The sequence below is a fragment of the Leptopilina boulardi genome, unplaced genomic scaffold (genome assembly GCF_019393585.1).
Source record: "Leptopilina boulardi isolate dan_hultmark-lab unplaced genomic scaffold, ZJU_Lbou_2.1 LbouV2_327, whole genome shotgun sequence".
NCBI lineage: Eukaryota > Metazoa > Arthropoda > Insecta > Hymenoptera > Figitidae > Leptopilina > Leptopilina boulardi.
Genome location: NW_026137893.1, coordinates 4,309,468 through 4,321,477, shown reverse-complemented (window position 1 = coordinate 4,321,477; position 12,010 = coordinate 4,309,468). Strand labels below are relative to the sequence as shown.

Below are 12,010 nucleotides of genomic sequence, written 5' to 3'. Positions count from 1 at the left end.
TCGAAAGTTTTTAGATTATGTTGTCATATTTCGCATAAAATTTAATAATTTTTAATAAAGTAGCTTTGTAAATGCCACATTTCTATCGACATAAAATTTTTAAATTCATTTTTAATTATTTACAACACTTTTTAAATCATTAAATAAAAAATATTTGCCACCAAGAAGAATGAGAAAACAAGAGACGATATGAAGTATGAAGTAGGTCAGTTGACATAGTTGGGTAGTTAAGATTATCTTAAGGGAACCCTTAAACAAAGTAAAGGTACAGCCACAGTTCAACTTTCTAAGTAGGTTCGCAATGGTAACGTACAAGAGTGAAAGAAATAAGAACATTCTTTATTTCTCTCACTCTTATACGTTACCATGACGATCCTACTTAGATAGTTAAACTGTGTATTGTATTGTTTTTAATAGATTTAAAAATTTATATACAATAAAGAAATGTTTTTTTTTCAAATTTTAAATGAAATGTATTAATTTTATATTTCAACAAATAATTTACGTTGGATATAATATTATTGCAATGTTGACAAATGAAGCAATATGTATAAAATATGAATGTGCAATTTTTCTGAATTGCTTTTATGCTACGTCAAACAAAATTATTTTATTACATAACATTCATAACATACTTTTATATATGTAGGGGAATGTAGTCATGAGTGGACCAGTTTCTGATTTTTTTTTTATGTAAAATAAGTCTGTGCATAAAAATGTTTATTGCAATAGGTACGCATTATCTCAAAACTATTTTTAGTGAAAATCCGAAGTTTTTTAAAAACGCGTTTTAGAGTAATTATGTGTTTAGTGGAAAATAAAAAAAAAATAATTTTTAATTAATTTAGTAGTTAATTATTAGTTAATAGTTAATAGTTAATATTAGTTAATAGTAGTTAATTTGATAATTTAATAACTCTTATTATTTCAATAGTTAAATTTCAACAAAAACTTAGTAAGGTTGGTAATCCTGGAAGTATGACTTTCACAAAAAAAGTTTTTATATATGCCAACATTTAGGGCTCAATCAGGGCTAATTTAGTACCACATGCAAAAATTTAGGGCCCTTTACCTATTTAAAATAACCCTTGGTACTGCTAGCTTGACGTCAAGCTGGAAGTACCACACTATATAGAACCTAAATATTTTTCAAAATTTCTTCCATAGGAATTTAGGGCTTATTTAGGGCTCTCAACTGGGACTATTAAAAAATTTTTAAAAACCACCCCTTAATACAAAAAAACATCCCCAATTATTTAAACTCGATTTAATCAAACAATAATCATATAGGAATTAAAAGCTAAATTAGGGTTCTTCAATAGCACTAAATTCACTTTTTAAAAGTGCACCCCAACCACCCCAGCCAAGTAACTGATAGATAGTCAACCACAAAAACTACCATCAACTAGTTAAAACTCAATATTTTCAAAAACAAACACATACGCATTTAAGGCTAATTTAAGACTCTTGAATGGAACTACACTGGGTGTTCAAAAATGATGCAACAACTTTAAAAACTACTCCAGAGTAGTTCAAACTTAATTTTTTAAAGAAACAAGTATTTAGAAATTTAGGGCCAATTTAGGGCTCTTAAATAGCTCTGAATTAGATATTCAAAAATGATCCAAAAACTATCCCTGAGTAGTTTAAACTTAATTTTTTCAAAAAACAATTATATATGAGTTTAAGGCTATTTTAGAACTTCCAAGTAGCTTTAAATTTAATATTTAAAAATGCCTTTCCAACTCGAAAAACTTCAAGTAAATTATTTTAACTTAATATTACTTATTTTAATTCTTTGAAAATTAATAAATTAGTTTTTCGATTTTTTGGATGATGTAAGGTAAAAGAAAAAACAATCTTTCACTTTTTAAAAATTTTAAGACAACGTTTCGATGGTCTAGTTCGCCACCATCATCAGGTCACTAATTAAAATCAATAAATAAACATCACATCAATAAATAAAATTAATGTGAAATAAATTTGATAAATAAAATCAAATTTTATTTATCAAATTTTATTTATTGATGTGATGTTTATTTATTGATTTTAATTAGTGACCTGATGATGGTGGCGAACTAGGTCCACGAAATTTTAAAACGGTTTCCGAGTCCTTATGAAATTCCCTTTCCAATAAACTTTTTGAATCAACTTTCTACGACTACGAGAACATGGTTTATTTTTTGAACAAACAATTAATTTTGCAATAATAATTATTAAAAATCGAAAATTTTCAAATTTTCAACTAAAACTCTATCATTTTCTGTATCAGGAGCCGTGAAAAAAAGAACGTCGGAACCACCAATGGCTCTTTTCTAAGATTTTCTCTTCTTTTCTATTCGAGGGTAGTGGGAGTCTTTCTTAATACACACACATAACTGGTACGCTTTTGATTGGCTTAAAATTATTTCTAACACATCCTAACTACAATACGCATACATAAACGCAAAATAACGCAACGCATATATAGATACATAATTCACGCTGAAATGAGAAATTCTAAACTTCTTTTTTCTTTATATACTAAATAGACAGATTTTTCTGCACTTGTGAGAAACTTAATATTACATTGTTAAATATTTAAAAAAATAAAAATAAAAATAATTATTTATTAAGAAATAATAAAATATTTTATTACCTTTCAAAGAAAAATTTTTATCATAAAATCATTTAATTTAATTATAGAAGCAAACTTATAACAAATATTCTATAATTATTATTTAGAAAAAGAAATATAGAATAATTAAAAACAATTATTTATCAAAACTTTTTTCTAGTATATGACTAAATTGTCATAATTTTTAAATTTATTTTTTCAGCTTTATTAATAATATTAGCAGATTATATTATAGTTAATTATCGATTGCACTGCGAATTATTTTCTAATTTTAAAAAATATATTAATTTTCGCCGTTATATCAATTTCAAAATCTAAACATTGAACGCGATCGCTGAGAGTAGACCAACTTCAAGTTAGAAGTAAGTACAGTTTTAACCTGAAAATAATGTGCAATTTTTTATCGTCTATATCTCCTAAAATAGTTTCGGGACCAAAACGGAATTTATGGTGCGCGTAGATTTCGATCCGATTTAGCTGCTGTGTAAGTGCCAATTTTTTTTTTTTTTTTCTTTAACGGAGATATTCAGTTGCAAAGTTCGGAAAAATGCAGAAATTGCGAACTTTCAACTCAATATTTCTTTTATATTTAGTATGAAAATATAGAAAGTGCCAAGAAAATTTGAATTGTCTATCCATTTACTTCATATTAGGTAAGTTCAAATTTAATTTAATAATTCCACTTAATTGTAATTAACTGATAAAAATCGAAAAATTAGGTTATTTGACAGACTAACTTTAAAGACATATTTAATCGATTATTTTAATTTTTTCACTAATTTAATCATTAGAAAATAATAAATCAATTCATTCTAAACAAGAAACAATAATTCTTTTTACCTTTTTAACAATTATTATATGTTTTTTTATATATTTTATAATCAAGGAAAATGTAAAGAATTTAAAAGTCAGAAGTTCGTCCAAAACCGAAAGACTACTATTAAATATATATATATAATAAAAAATAATTTTCTTAAAAATTTTAAAAAGTAATTGCATTAAAAAAATCTGATGCAATAAAGTATTTTTCTTTTAAATATTTAAAATTATATCGATTCTAAGAAAAATTATCAAATTTCATTTGAATGTAAATTTTGATTGATAATAAACAATTATTTTTTGTAAAATTTAAAAAAAAAATTCCAATTTCTAATGAATATTTTCATTATAACACCTTTTTTGAAATAAATTTTTTTAAATATGATGAAATAATTCTTTTATTTGAAAATTATCAGTTTATTTTCTTATATAAAAAAAAAAAAAAAATTACTCATCTATTTGAGACAAATATTTCAAACGCTGAATAAATATCTTTTTTAATATATAATTTTTTCCAATCTTAATAAAATTAAAAAAAAAAAAAACAATTTGTACCATATATATTTTTTAATACATAATGACTCAATGTAATGAAATTTTATTATTCGCGCATCGATAAATCTAAAAAATACGTATATTTTTTTTTGAAAATCAATATTTGCAATATTTAAATCAAAATCACATTTAATTAGCATTATAATAAAAAAAAACACACACACACACAACGAATTCACAATGTATATAGTATAAAAAATATGATTTTCTCTAAATAAAAATTAGTCGTCATTTATCTTTCACATTGTAAAAAAAAAAAAAATCTGTATCCTTTTCATTTATTAAAATAAAATAAAATGAAATTTACAAAGTTTTTAATTACAATTATTTTCATAATTATTAAATTAAAACAATTGGATGGACATGGCGCTCTAATGGATCCCGTGAATAGAAAAAGCGCATGGAGAAAAGGTTTTCCCACACCAGAAGAATATACGGACAATGAAAATTTTTGCGGTGGTAGAGATGTATGTACATCCGAAAAAAAAAATATATATTTCCCTTTCTTAATTTTTTTTATTCTCAAATTTTAATTTTTTTTAAATTAAGAAAATTTTTCCTATGAATAAAAAAAATTTTTTCTCGTTTTACTTTCAAAACTATTTTTTCCCTTGAAAATTATATTTACTTATTCAAAATTAATTATTTTTTATTTATCGGAAAATTTATTTTTAATTTAATTACAAAATTTTGTAAATAAATTTTCTTTTTTAACGAAGAATATTTTTTTTGTTAATTCAAACTGAAATAAAAAAAAAAATAATTCCTTTAAACTGAAATAAAAAAAAAAAAAATTAATTCCGTTAATTCAAATTGAAATTTAAAAAAATATATATATTTCCTGATTTTAAGGTTCAACATTTGATAAATAATGGTAAATGTGGAATATGTGGCGATGATTATCGATTACCAATTCCGAGACCAAGTGAAAATACTGGAGAATATGGACTTGGAATTATTGTTCAAACGTAAATTATTATTTTTTAATTTATAATTTCGAGAAAAAAATTTTTTTTTAATTATTTTCAAAAAAAAAAAAAAAAAAAAAAAAATTTATCCAAAAAAAATTGTTTACAGTTATTATTCGGGCGAAGTGATAAATACAATAACAAATCTCACAGCTTCGCATAAAGGTGCTTTTAAATTTTCTCTCTGTCCATTGGAAACGTCAAAACAATTGGAAAAAGAAGAATGTTTCATGCCACTAAAATTAGCTGACGGCACAAATCAATATGAAATTGGAGAAAGTCCGGCAGGAATTTTTCAAGCACAAGTTAAACTTCCCGATCAATTGACTTGCAAAAATTGTGTTTTTCGATGGGAATACATAACAGGAAACACTTGGGGTGATTGCAATGGTACAAGTGAGAAAAATGATTGCGCCCCTCAAGAAACATTTCGAGGATGTTCGGATATTACTGTTATATAGAAAAAAAAAAATTTCTTTTAGAAAAAAATTTATTAACTGCAATTATAATTTTTATATTACTATTTTTAAAATAAAAAAAAAAAATTTTTTTAATAATTTTTTTTTTAATTATTTTTTTAAACAAATTTTTTAAATAATTTTTTTAAATAATTTTTTTAAATAATTTTTTAAATAATTAAATATAATACTGGTAAATAGAAAAAAAAACAAATAGGTATACAAATATTTATATAAAATAGAATAACAATACAAATAATGTGTATATATATATATATAGTACAAACGATAAAACTATTTTCGTTTTTTTTTTTTTTTAATTCTATTACCAACTATAAGAATTTCTACTGCAAAATATTCGAAAAATAATCCAACCTATGTGCGCTGCATTAATTATGATACCACATGTAATAAAAACCTGAAATGGTATTAAAAAAAAGACATTAAAAAAAAAAAAAAAATTTTGATAAGATTTTATTACACCATTATTATATAATACTTGTACCATCATATTAATCGCGCGAGGTTCATCTTTCGAGAATATAAAAGGAATTGCCACTATATAGCATGCTAAAACTGCGATAGTCATACATAATTCCTAAAAAAAGAAAAATTTCATTATAACAAACAATACCCTAAAAAATAATTTGAAATAAAATTGAAAGTAAAAATTAGTAAAAATAAATTGAAAATATTAAAAAAAAAAAACAAAAAAAAATTTGGAAAATAAAAACTTACATAGCACAACAAGGCGCGCAAATAATACAGTGCTTGAATTTTAAACACTAAAAATGGTATCAGTCTCAATAAAATTAAAATAAGTTGAATAAATATCCATCTATTTGAAAGATCAATTAAAGAAGAGTCCAATATTTGTATTGTAATAAATAAAAATCCTAAGGGAGGTAACATCTGAAAGTTTAGAATTTTTATTATTTTTCAAAAGATAAATATTGTTGCACTGGAAAAAAATTTACTTCAATAATTATTTACCTAACAAAATATCAAATAAATATTTCCTTGAACCAAATAATTTATTTATTTACATTTATAATAACATCCAGAGAATTATTTCTTTAATTTGGCAATTATAATTAAAAAATAATAAAAAATATTATAAAGTTTGTTTGGCCTAATGGTTTTGGTATAAAAAAAAGTTTTTGTTTAAAAAAATAATAAAATATTTTAATTATTAATTAAAAACTCTAATTATTATTATTAATATTAGAAATATTATAAAAATATTAATATTTAAAAATTGTATAAAAAAAAAAAATTTAATATAATTATTAAAAAATTAATTTATAAAATTTTCTTATTGTTCCATTATTATAATTATATTGTTTAACTGATTCAATTTTAGAAACAAAGAAAACTTACCAATTCAACTATTTGTATTAACCCTGGAGCAGAGCAAACATAATGAAAATTACACTTTAATTGTATTGTTTCACCTTCCGACTCATTCAAAAGTCTTTCATTTGTTTCCATTGTTGATATAAAATAATATAAAACTGAAATTAAACTCTTTTTGTATTTAATTTTAAATAATTAAAAAAAATTCGAAATAAATAAATAATAATTATAATGATATAAATTAATTGAGAATGAAGAGATTTGTTTTATCGACACAGGCGAAAAATTAAAAATTCCATCTACAGTCGATAATAATGAATAATATTTTTATTCTACAAATTCATTGTTAATGACCTTGGCAAACTTTTATCTTTACAAACTAAAATTATTTAACAATTTATAAATAAATATTGTTTAAATTTTTTTCATTTCTACTTTAATTGTTATTAATAAATATTATTTCTATATATAACGAACATCCATTTTTTCATATAAACAATAATAGAAAAATTATTATTATTATTATTATTATTATTATGCAAAAATACTTACATACGTATTTTTCACTTTAAAAAAATTATGAACCACCTCCAAAATATTTGTATTCTCTCAACTATTTTCAAATATTCTTTATTTTTATTCACAGCACTTTTAATCATTTTACTTTTGACAAATGAGAATATATAACTATATGTATATACTCTCAGAATAAGTTTCGACGTGAGTAAAGGTTATGGAGATAAGAACTTTATCCACCGATAATATATATATATATAATAAATTAAATATGAAAAAAGTTTTTTAAATAATAAAATATATTTAAAAAAAAAAAAAAATTGGGTTCATTGTGTTTTTAATATTATACGAGGGAAAAAAATTGCAAAATTTTAATTTGCCTGAAATTCTCAACATTCAATAAATAAACAAAAAAGTTTACTATCTTTTTAAATTTCAAATTTTATTTTAAAAAATTAAATATATGTATATTGCTTTCAGTATCAAAAATAAATTAATAATAATTTATTAAATGTTTAATGTATTTTATTATTTTTTTTTTAATGATATGGTAAGTTTTGAAAAAATTAATAAACCAAAAGAAAAAAAAAATTATTTCGTTAATTTGAACGTTTAGAACTTTTCAGGCACATAAATTTTTTTTTTTCAAACTATTGAAATTTAAAAAATCCCTCCCTGATCCTGAAAAAATAATTTTTGCTGAAACAAATTTTTAAAGAACAAAAAAATTATCAAAACTTTTCAAATATATTTGATAATAATTATATTAAATATATAATAATAATAATAATAATAATAATAATAATAATAATAATAATAATAATAATAATAATAATAATAATTACCTATAATAAATAGGTACCTAATTATTATTATTATTATTATTATATTATTTATTTATTGTTTTTTTTTTTTTTTTTTTTTGATTAAGAAATTTTTGGAAATCTGCTTACAGGTATAATAATTATAATAATAATAATTATTATTTTATTTATTATTTCTCTGAGATTTTTCCATATAGAAATAATATAAAAATTGCATTATTTATGGTGGATGTTAATTATTACCATATCAATTTAATCCATAAATTATCTTTGAAAAAAAAAATTTTAAAATATATAAAATCAATGAGGAAATCAATGAAATTACATCAGTGATAATCTGACATTGTAATATACTGATTATCAGGAAACTTGAATGTTTCAAAAAATAAAAAACAAATGATATTGCTAAGATTGTATTACAAATAAATATTCGATGAATTCGAGTAAAATTGTCACTTGTGAATTACCTACTCATTTTACTAGTACAATATTAATCAGTTTCTTTTTTTTTTTTTTTTTACAAGGAAGCAAGTTGAATAGTCATTAGACAGGCGTTTATACATAACAATATTTGACCGCGTTTCAACAGATATATATATATATGCTAATTATAAAAATGAAACAGACAAAGTTATTATTCATTCTCTCAGTAGTTTTAGTTTTTTATTTGAAAAAAATTTCTGGACATGGAAGATTAATGGATCCTGTCAATAGATCAAGTATGTGGAGAAAGGGATATTATACACCAATAAATTACAATGATAATGAAAATTTTTGCGGTGGATTTACTGTGAGTTTTTTTTTTTTTATTTTTATCGAAAATATATGAAAATAGTTTTTATTGTAAAATTATAAGAAATTATTAATATTATAAAAATTGTTATAAAAATTATTAAAAAATTTTTTTTAAAAATTATTTAAAAAATTATTTAAAAAATTATTATACACAAATTATTATAAAAATTAATACAAAAATTATTACGAATATTATTACAAAAATTATTATGTAAATTAATATAAAAATTATTACAAAAATTATTATACTAATTATTGCAAAAATTATTATTAAAATTACTGTAAACATTATTATAAATATTAATATAAAAATTATTATAACAATTATTATAAAAAATAATTAATATCAATTAGAATCTATTTGAAAATATTTGAATTTCATTTTTTTTTCTCGTAAATTCAGCATATTTTTTAAAATTTGTAAAAGAATTTTAAAATTATATTGTAAATGTTAGGAAAATATATTTTTTTGGGTCAAATAAAAAAGAGAAATATAAAAATAATTAACAATTTATAAAATACAATTATAGTTATAGGAAATACATTACATGAAAAACAAATAAAAGGAAAAAAAAAAAATTGTAATCTAATCTTTAATATTTCAGTACACTTACATTACACTTATCGATTACTTGTAATATATAGTTTCAAAGAGAGATTTAATCTATAGCAAACATTTATTGTCTGAATTAAGTGGATTTTTTTTAAAAATTGATTTTTCCAAAATTTTTAGAAGAAAAGTTCATTGATCTTTTTTGTTTTTTAAACCTACACTGAAAAAAAATTTATTTGATTCAAATACTCGAATACTTGACTATAATATTATCAAACAAATATTTACTTGAACCAAATAAATTTTATTTGAAACAATAATTTTTTATTTTAAACCAATAATTAATTTCTGTATTTGAAACAAAAATAATTGACTCAAATAATAATTATTTGATAAAAATAAATATTTATTTAATAATAAATATGCTATGTTATGTTTCATATAAATAAATAATAGTCAAGTAATCGAGTATTTGAATCAAATAAATTTTTTTTCAGTGTTTCAAATAAATATTTTCCCCTGAACCAAATAATTTTTATTTGAGTCAATTAAATTTTATTTGATTCAAATAAAGAAATTATTGGTTTAAATATACAGTTTATTTAATTCCAAATTAAATTTGTTTGATACAAATAAATATTTTTTTGGATAATAGTCAAGTAACTGATTTTTTATATCGAATAATTAATAATAATAATAATAAATAAATAAATAAAAATTATAATAATAATTTTTAATATTACACTTTTTTTTGTTTAAAAAACGAAAAAATGAGATTAAAAAAAAAAAATTTCGGATTATAAAAATCACCCTGTATATTTTCTTGTAAGAAGAAATTTAATTTTCTTTTTCTTTTTGCATCAGGTGCAATATTCTAAAAATTCGGGAAAATGTGGAGTTTGCGGTGATGACTATAATGATCCACGACCGAGGAAAAATGAAAATACAGGAACTTATGGATTAGGAAATATTGTTGCAACGTGAGTCTGTTACTCTTAAATTTAGAATAATTATTTTTCCACTTGAGGAAAATTTGAAGTTTTCACTTTTATTAATTAATTAAATAATTAATTAAATAATTAATTACGTAATTAATTAATAAATATTGCATTAATTAATATTCTATTAATTAACTTGGAACAAAATTTTACGATACAGATTCTTACACTCCATTTATGGTGCCCTAGAGAAATAGTAATCTCATTTATAGTAGGAGGAAAATTTTTTTTAAATTTCTCGAAAAAAAAGACAGATTTTATTTTTTCTGTTAAAAAAAAAAAAAAAGAAATATGTACTTTAGAATTTTCCTCTTCAGTAAAGAGTATTCTTTTTCCAAACTGAAAACAACAAAAAATCCGTTAGAATTTTTTTTTTTTTTTTTTGGTTTTTATATATTTTTGATGGATTTTTTTTTTTTTTTTATTTTTCAGATACAATACAGGGGACAAAATTCATGTAATAGCTGAAATTACAGCAAATCATAAGGGACATTTTGAATTTCAATTATGTCCTTTGAACAATTCCATGGAAATGGAGGAGGAAGAATGCTTTGAAAAATATCATCTGCCATTAGTTGACGGTTCATATAAATATGTACTGCCCACTGAGAATACTGGATTCTTTGAAACAGATATTATTCTTCCAAAAGGAATTTCTTGTGACCATTGTGTTTTACGTTGGGAATATATCGCGGGAAATAATTGGGGCACCTGCACTGATGGTTTTGGTAAACTTGGCTGTGGTCCTCAAGAAACATTTAAAAGTTGCTCCGATATCAAAATAATTCAATAAACAATATAATTTTATATCATTTTCTGATATCATATATAAGAATCATTGCAAATAATATTGTGAAATACGTTATTACATATATATGTATATAATGCCTTTGAATATAATATAATAATTATTTTTTAATTAATTATTAATAATTAATTAATTAATTAATTACATAAAAATAATTTTTAAAAAATGAAAAAAAAAGTAAAAATTTTATTTATTAAGGAAGAATTAAACAAAGAATCGGAACAAACAAATGTTACTATTTTAAGAAAAAGATGATTTTTTTAAAAAAAACTTTGGTGAAATTTTAAATAATTTAATTTCAAAAATTTTAAACAATTAAAAATTGCATTTAAATCAAAATTAAAAGTTTGTAAATTCTATGCATGAAAATTTTTAATTTTTGATTTTAATGCAATTTCTAATTATATTCAGAATTTTTAAAATTATTATTTGAAATTTAACCGAAGCTTTTTAAAAATTTTAAATCATCTTTTTATTTAAAAATACAAAGTTGGACTAACTTTTGTTCCGATTCTTTGTTTAATTCTTTCTTAAATTTTTATTATAAATTTTAATATGTAAAATAATTAAAATTTTGTAAATGTTATAGTTTTTTTTTTCCATTTCATTTCCTCGAGAGTAATATTTACTTGAAAAATTTTCTGAAAATAAAAATAAAGCGAAAAAAATACGAATTTTTAATTTTTGGATTTTTAAGGAAGAATTGTATAAAAAAAAATGGGAATAAAAATTAGTCTAAACTG

The 12,010-nt window shown here is 20.9% G+C and overlaps 3 protein-coding genes across 5 annotated transcripts; 2 read left to right on the top strand and 1 right to left on the bottom strand.

Moving 5' to 3' along the window:
• The first annotated feature begins 4,223 nt into the window (after positions 1-4,223).
• On the top strand, positions 4,224-5,514 carry LOC127284917 (uncharacterized). The gene is made up of 3 exons (XM_051310637.1): positions 4,224-4,458; positions 4,844-4,959; positions 5,069-5,514. The coding sequence occupies exons 1-3, from the start codon at positions 4,288-4,290 to the stop codon at positions 5,418-5,420; spliced, it is 639 nt and encodes a 212-aa protein (XP_051166594.1). The 5' UTR covers positions 4,224-4,287; the 3' UTR covers positions 5,421-5,514.
• A 103-nt stretch (positions 5,515-5,617) lies between these two features.
• LOC127284923 (uncharacterized) lies at positions 5,618-7,518 on the bottom strand. Of its 3 annotated transcripts, none has more exons than XM_051310645.1 (5): positions 7,326-7,518; positions 6,798-6,944; positions 6,156-6,329; positions 5,923-6,015; positions 5,618-5,835 (listed from the first exon to the last, which is right to left on the bottom strand). In XM_051310645.1, the coding sequence occupies exons 2-5, from the start codon at positions 6,906-6,908 to the stop codon at positions 5,743-5,745; spliced, it is 471 nt and encodes a 156-aa protein (XP_051166602.1). In that variant the 5' UTR covers positions 6,909-6,944; positions 7,326-7,518; the 3' UTR covers positions 5,618-5,742. The 3 variants fall into 3 exon arrangements, 2 of the variants coding, with proteins under 2 accessions (XP_051166602.1, XP_051166601.1); XM_051310644.1 differs by having other exon boundaries at positions 5,621-5,835; positions 6,798-6,931; XR_007843542.1 differs by having other exon boundaries at positions 5,675-5,835; positions 6,798-6,891.
• A 1,056-nt stretch (positions 7,519-8,574) lies between these two features.
• Positions 8,575-11,382, top strand: LOC127284915 (uncharacterized). Its single transcript, XM_051310635.1, has 3 exons — positions 8,575-8,903; positions 10,326-10,441; positions 10,892-11,382. The coding sequence occupies exons 1-3, from the start codon at positions 8,715-8,717 to the stop codon at positions 11,250-11,252; spliced, it is 666 nt and encodes a 221-aa protein (XP_051166592.1). The 5' UTR covers positions 8,575-8,714; the 3' UTR covers positions 11,253-11,382.
• Positions 11,383-12,010: the final 628 nt, after the last annotated feature.

Coding starts and splice junctions, on each gene's coding strand:
- LOC127284923 (XM_051310645.1), bottom strand. CDS start 6,908: ATGGAAACAAATGAAAGACTTTTGAATGAGTCGGAAGGTGAAACAATA. Junction 6,330..6,797: donor TAATACAAATAGTTGAATTG/GTAAGTTTTCTT, acceptor CTAAACTTTCAG/ATGTTACCTCCCTTAGGATT. Junction 5,836..5,922: donor CTCGCGCGATTAATATGATG/GTACAAGTATTA, acceptor ATACCATTTCAG/GTTTTTATTACATGTGGTAT.
- LOC127284917 (XM_051310637.1), top strand. CDS start 4,288: ATGAAATTTACAAAGTTTTTAATTACAATTATTTTCATAATTATTAAA. Junction 4,459..4,843: donor ATTTTTGCGGTGGTAGAGAT/GTATGTACATCC, acceptor CCTGATTTTAAG/GTTCAACATTTGATAAATAA. Junction 4,960..5,068: donor CTTGGAATTATTGTTCAAAC/GTAAATTATTAT, acceptor AATTGTTTACAG/TTATTATTCGGGCGAAGTGA.
- LOC127284915 (XM_051310635.1), top strand. CDS start 8,715: ATGCTAATTATAAAAATGAAACAGACAAAGTTATTATTCATTCTCTCA. Junction 8,904..10,325: donor ATTTTTGCGGTGGATTTACT/GTGAGTTTTTTT, acceptor TTTTTGCATCAG/GTGCAATATTCTAAAAATTC. Junction 10,442..10,891: donor TTAGGAAATATTGTTGCAAC/GTGAGTCTGTTA, acceptor TTTATTTTTCAG/ATACAATACAGGGGACAAAA.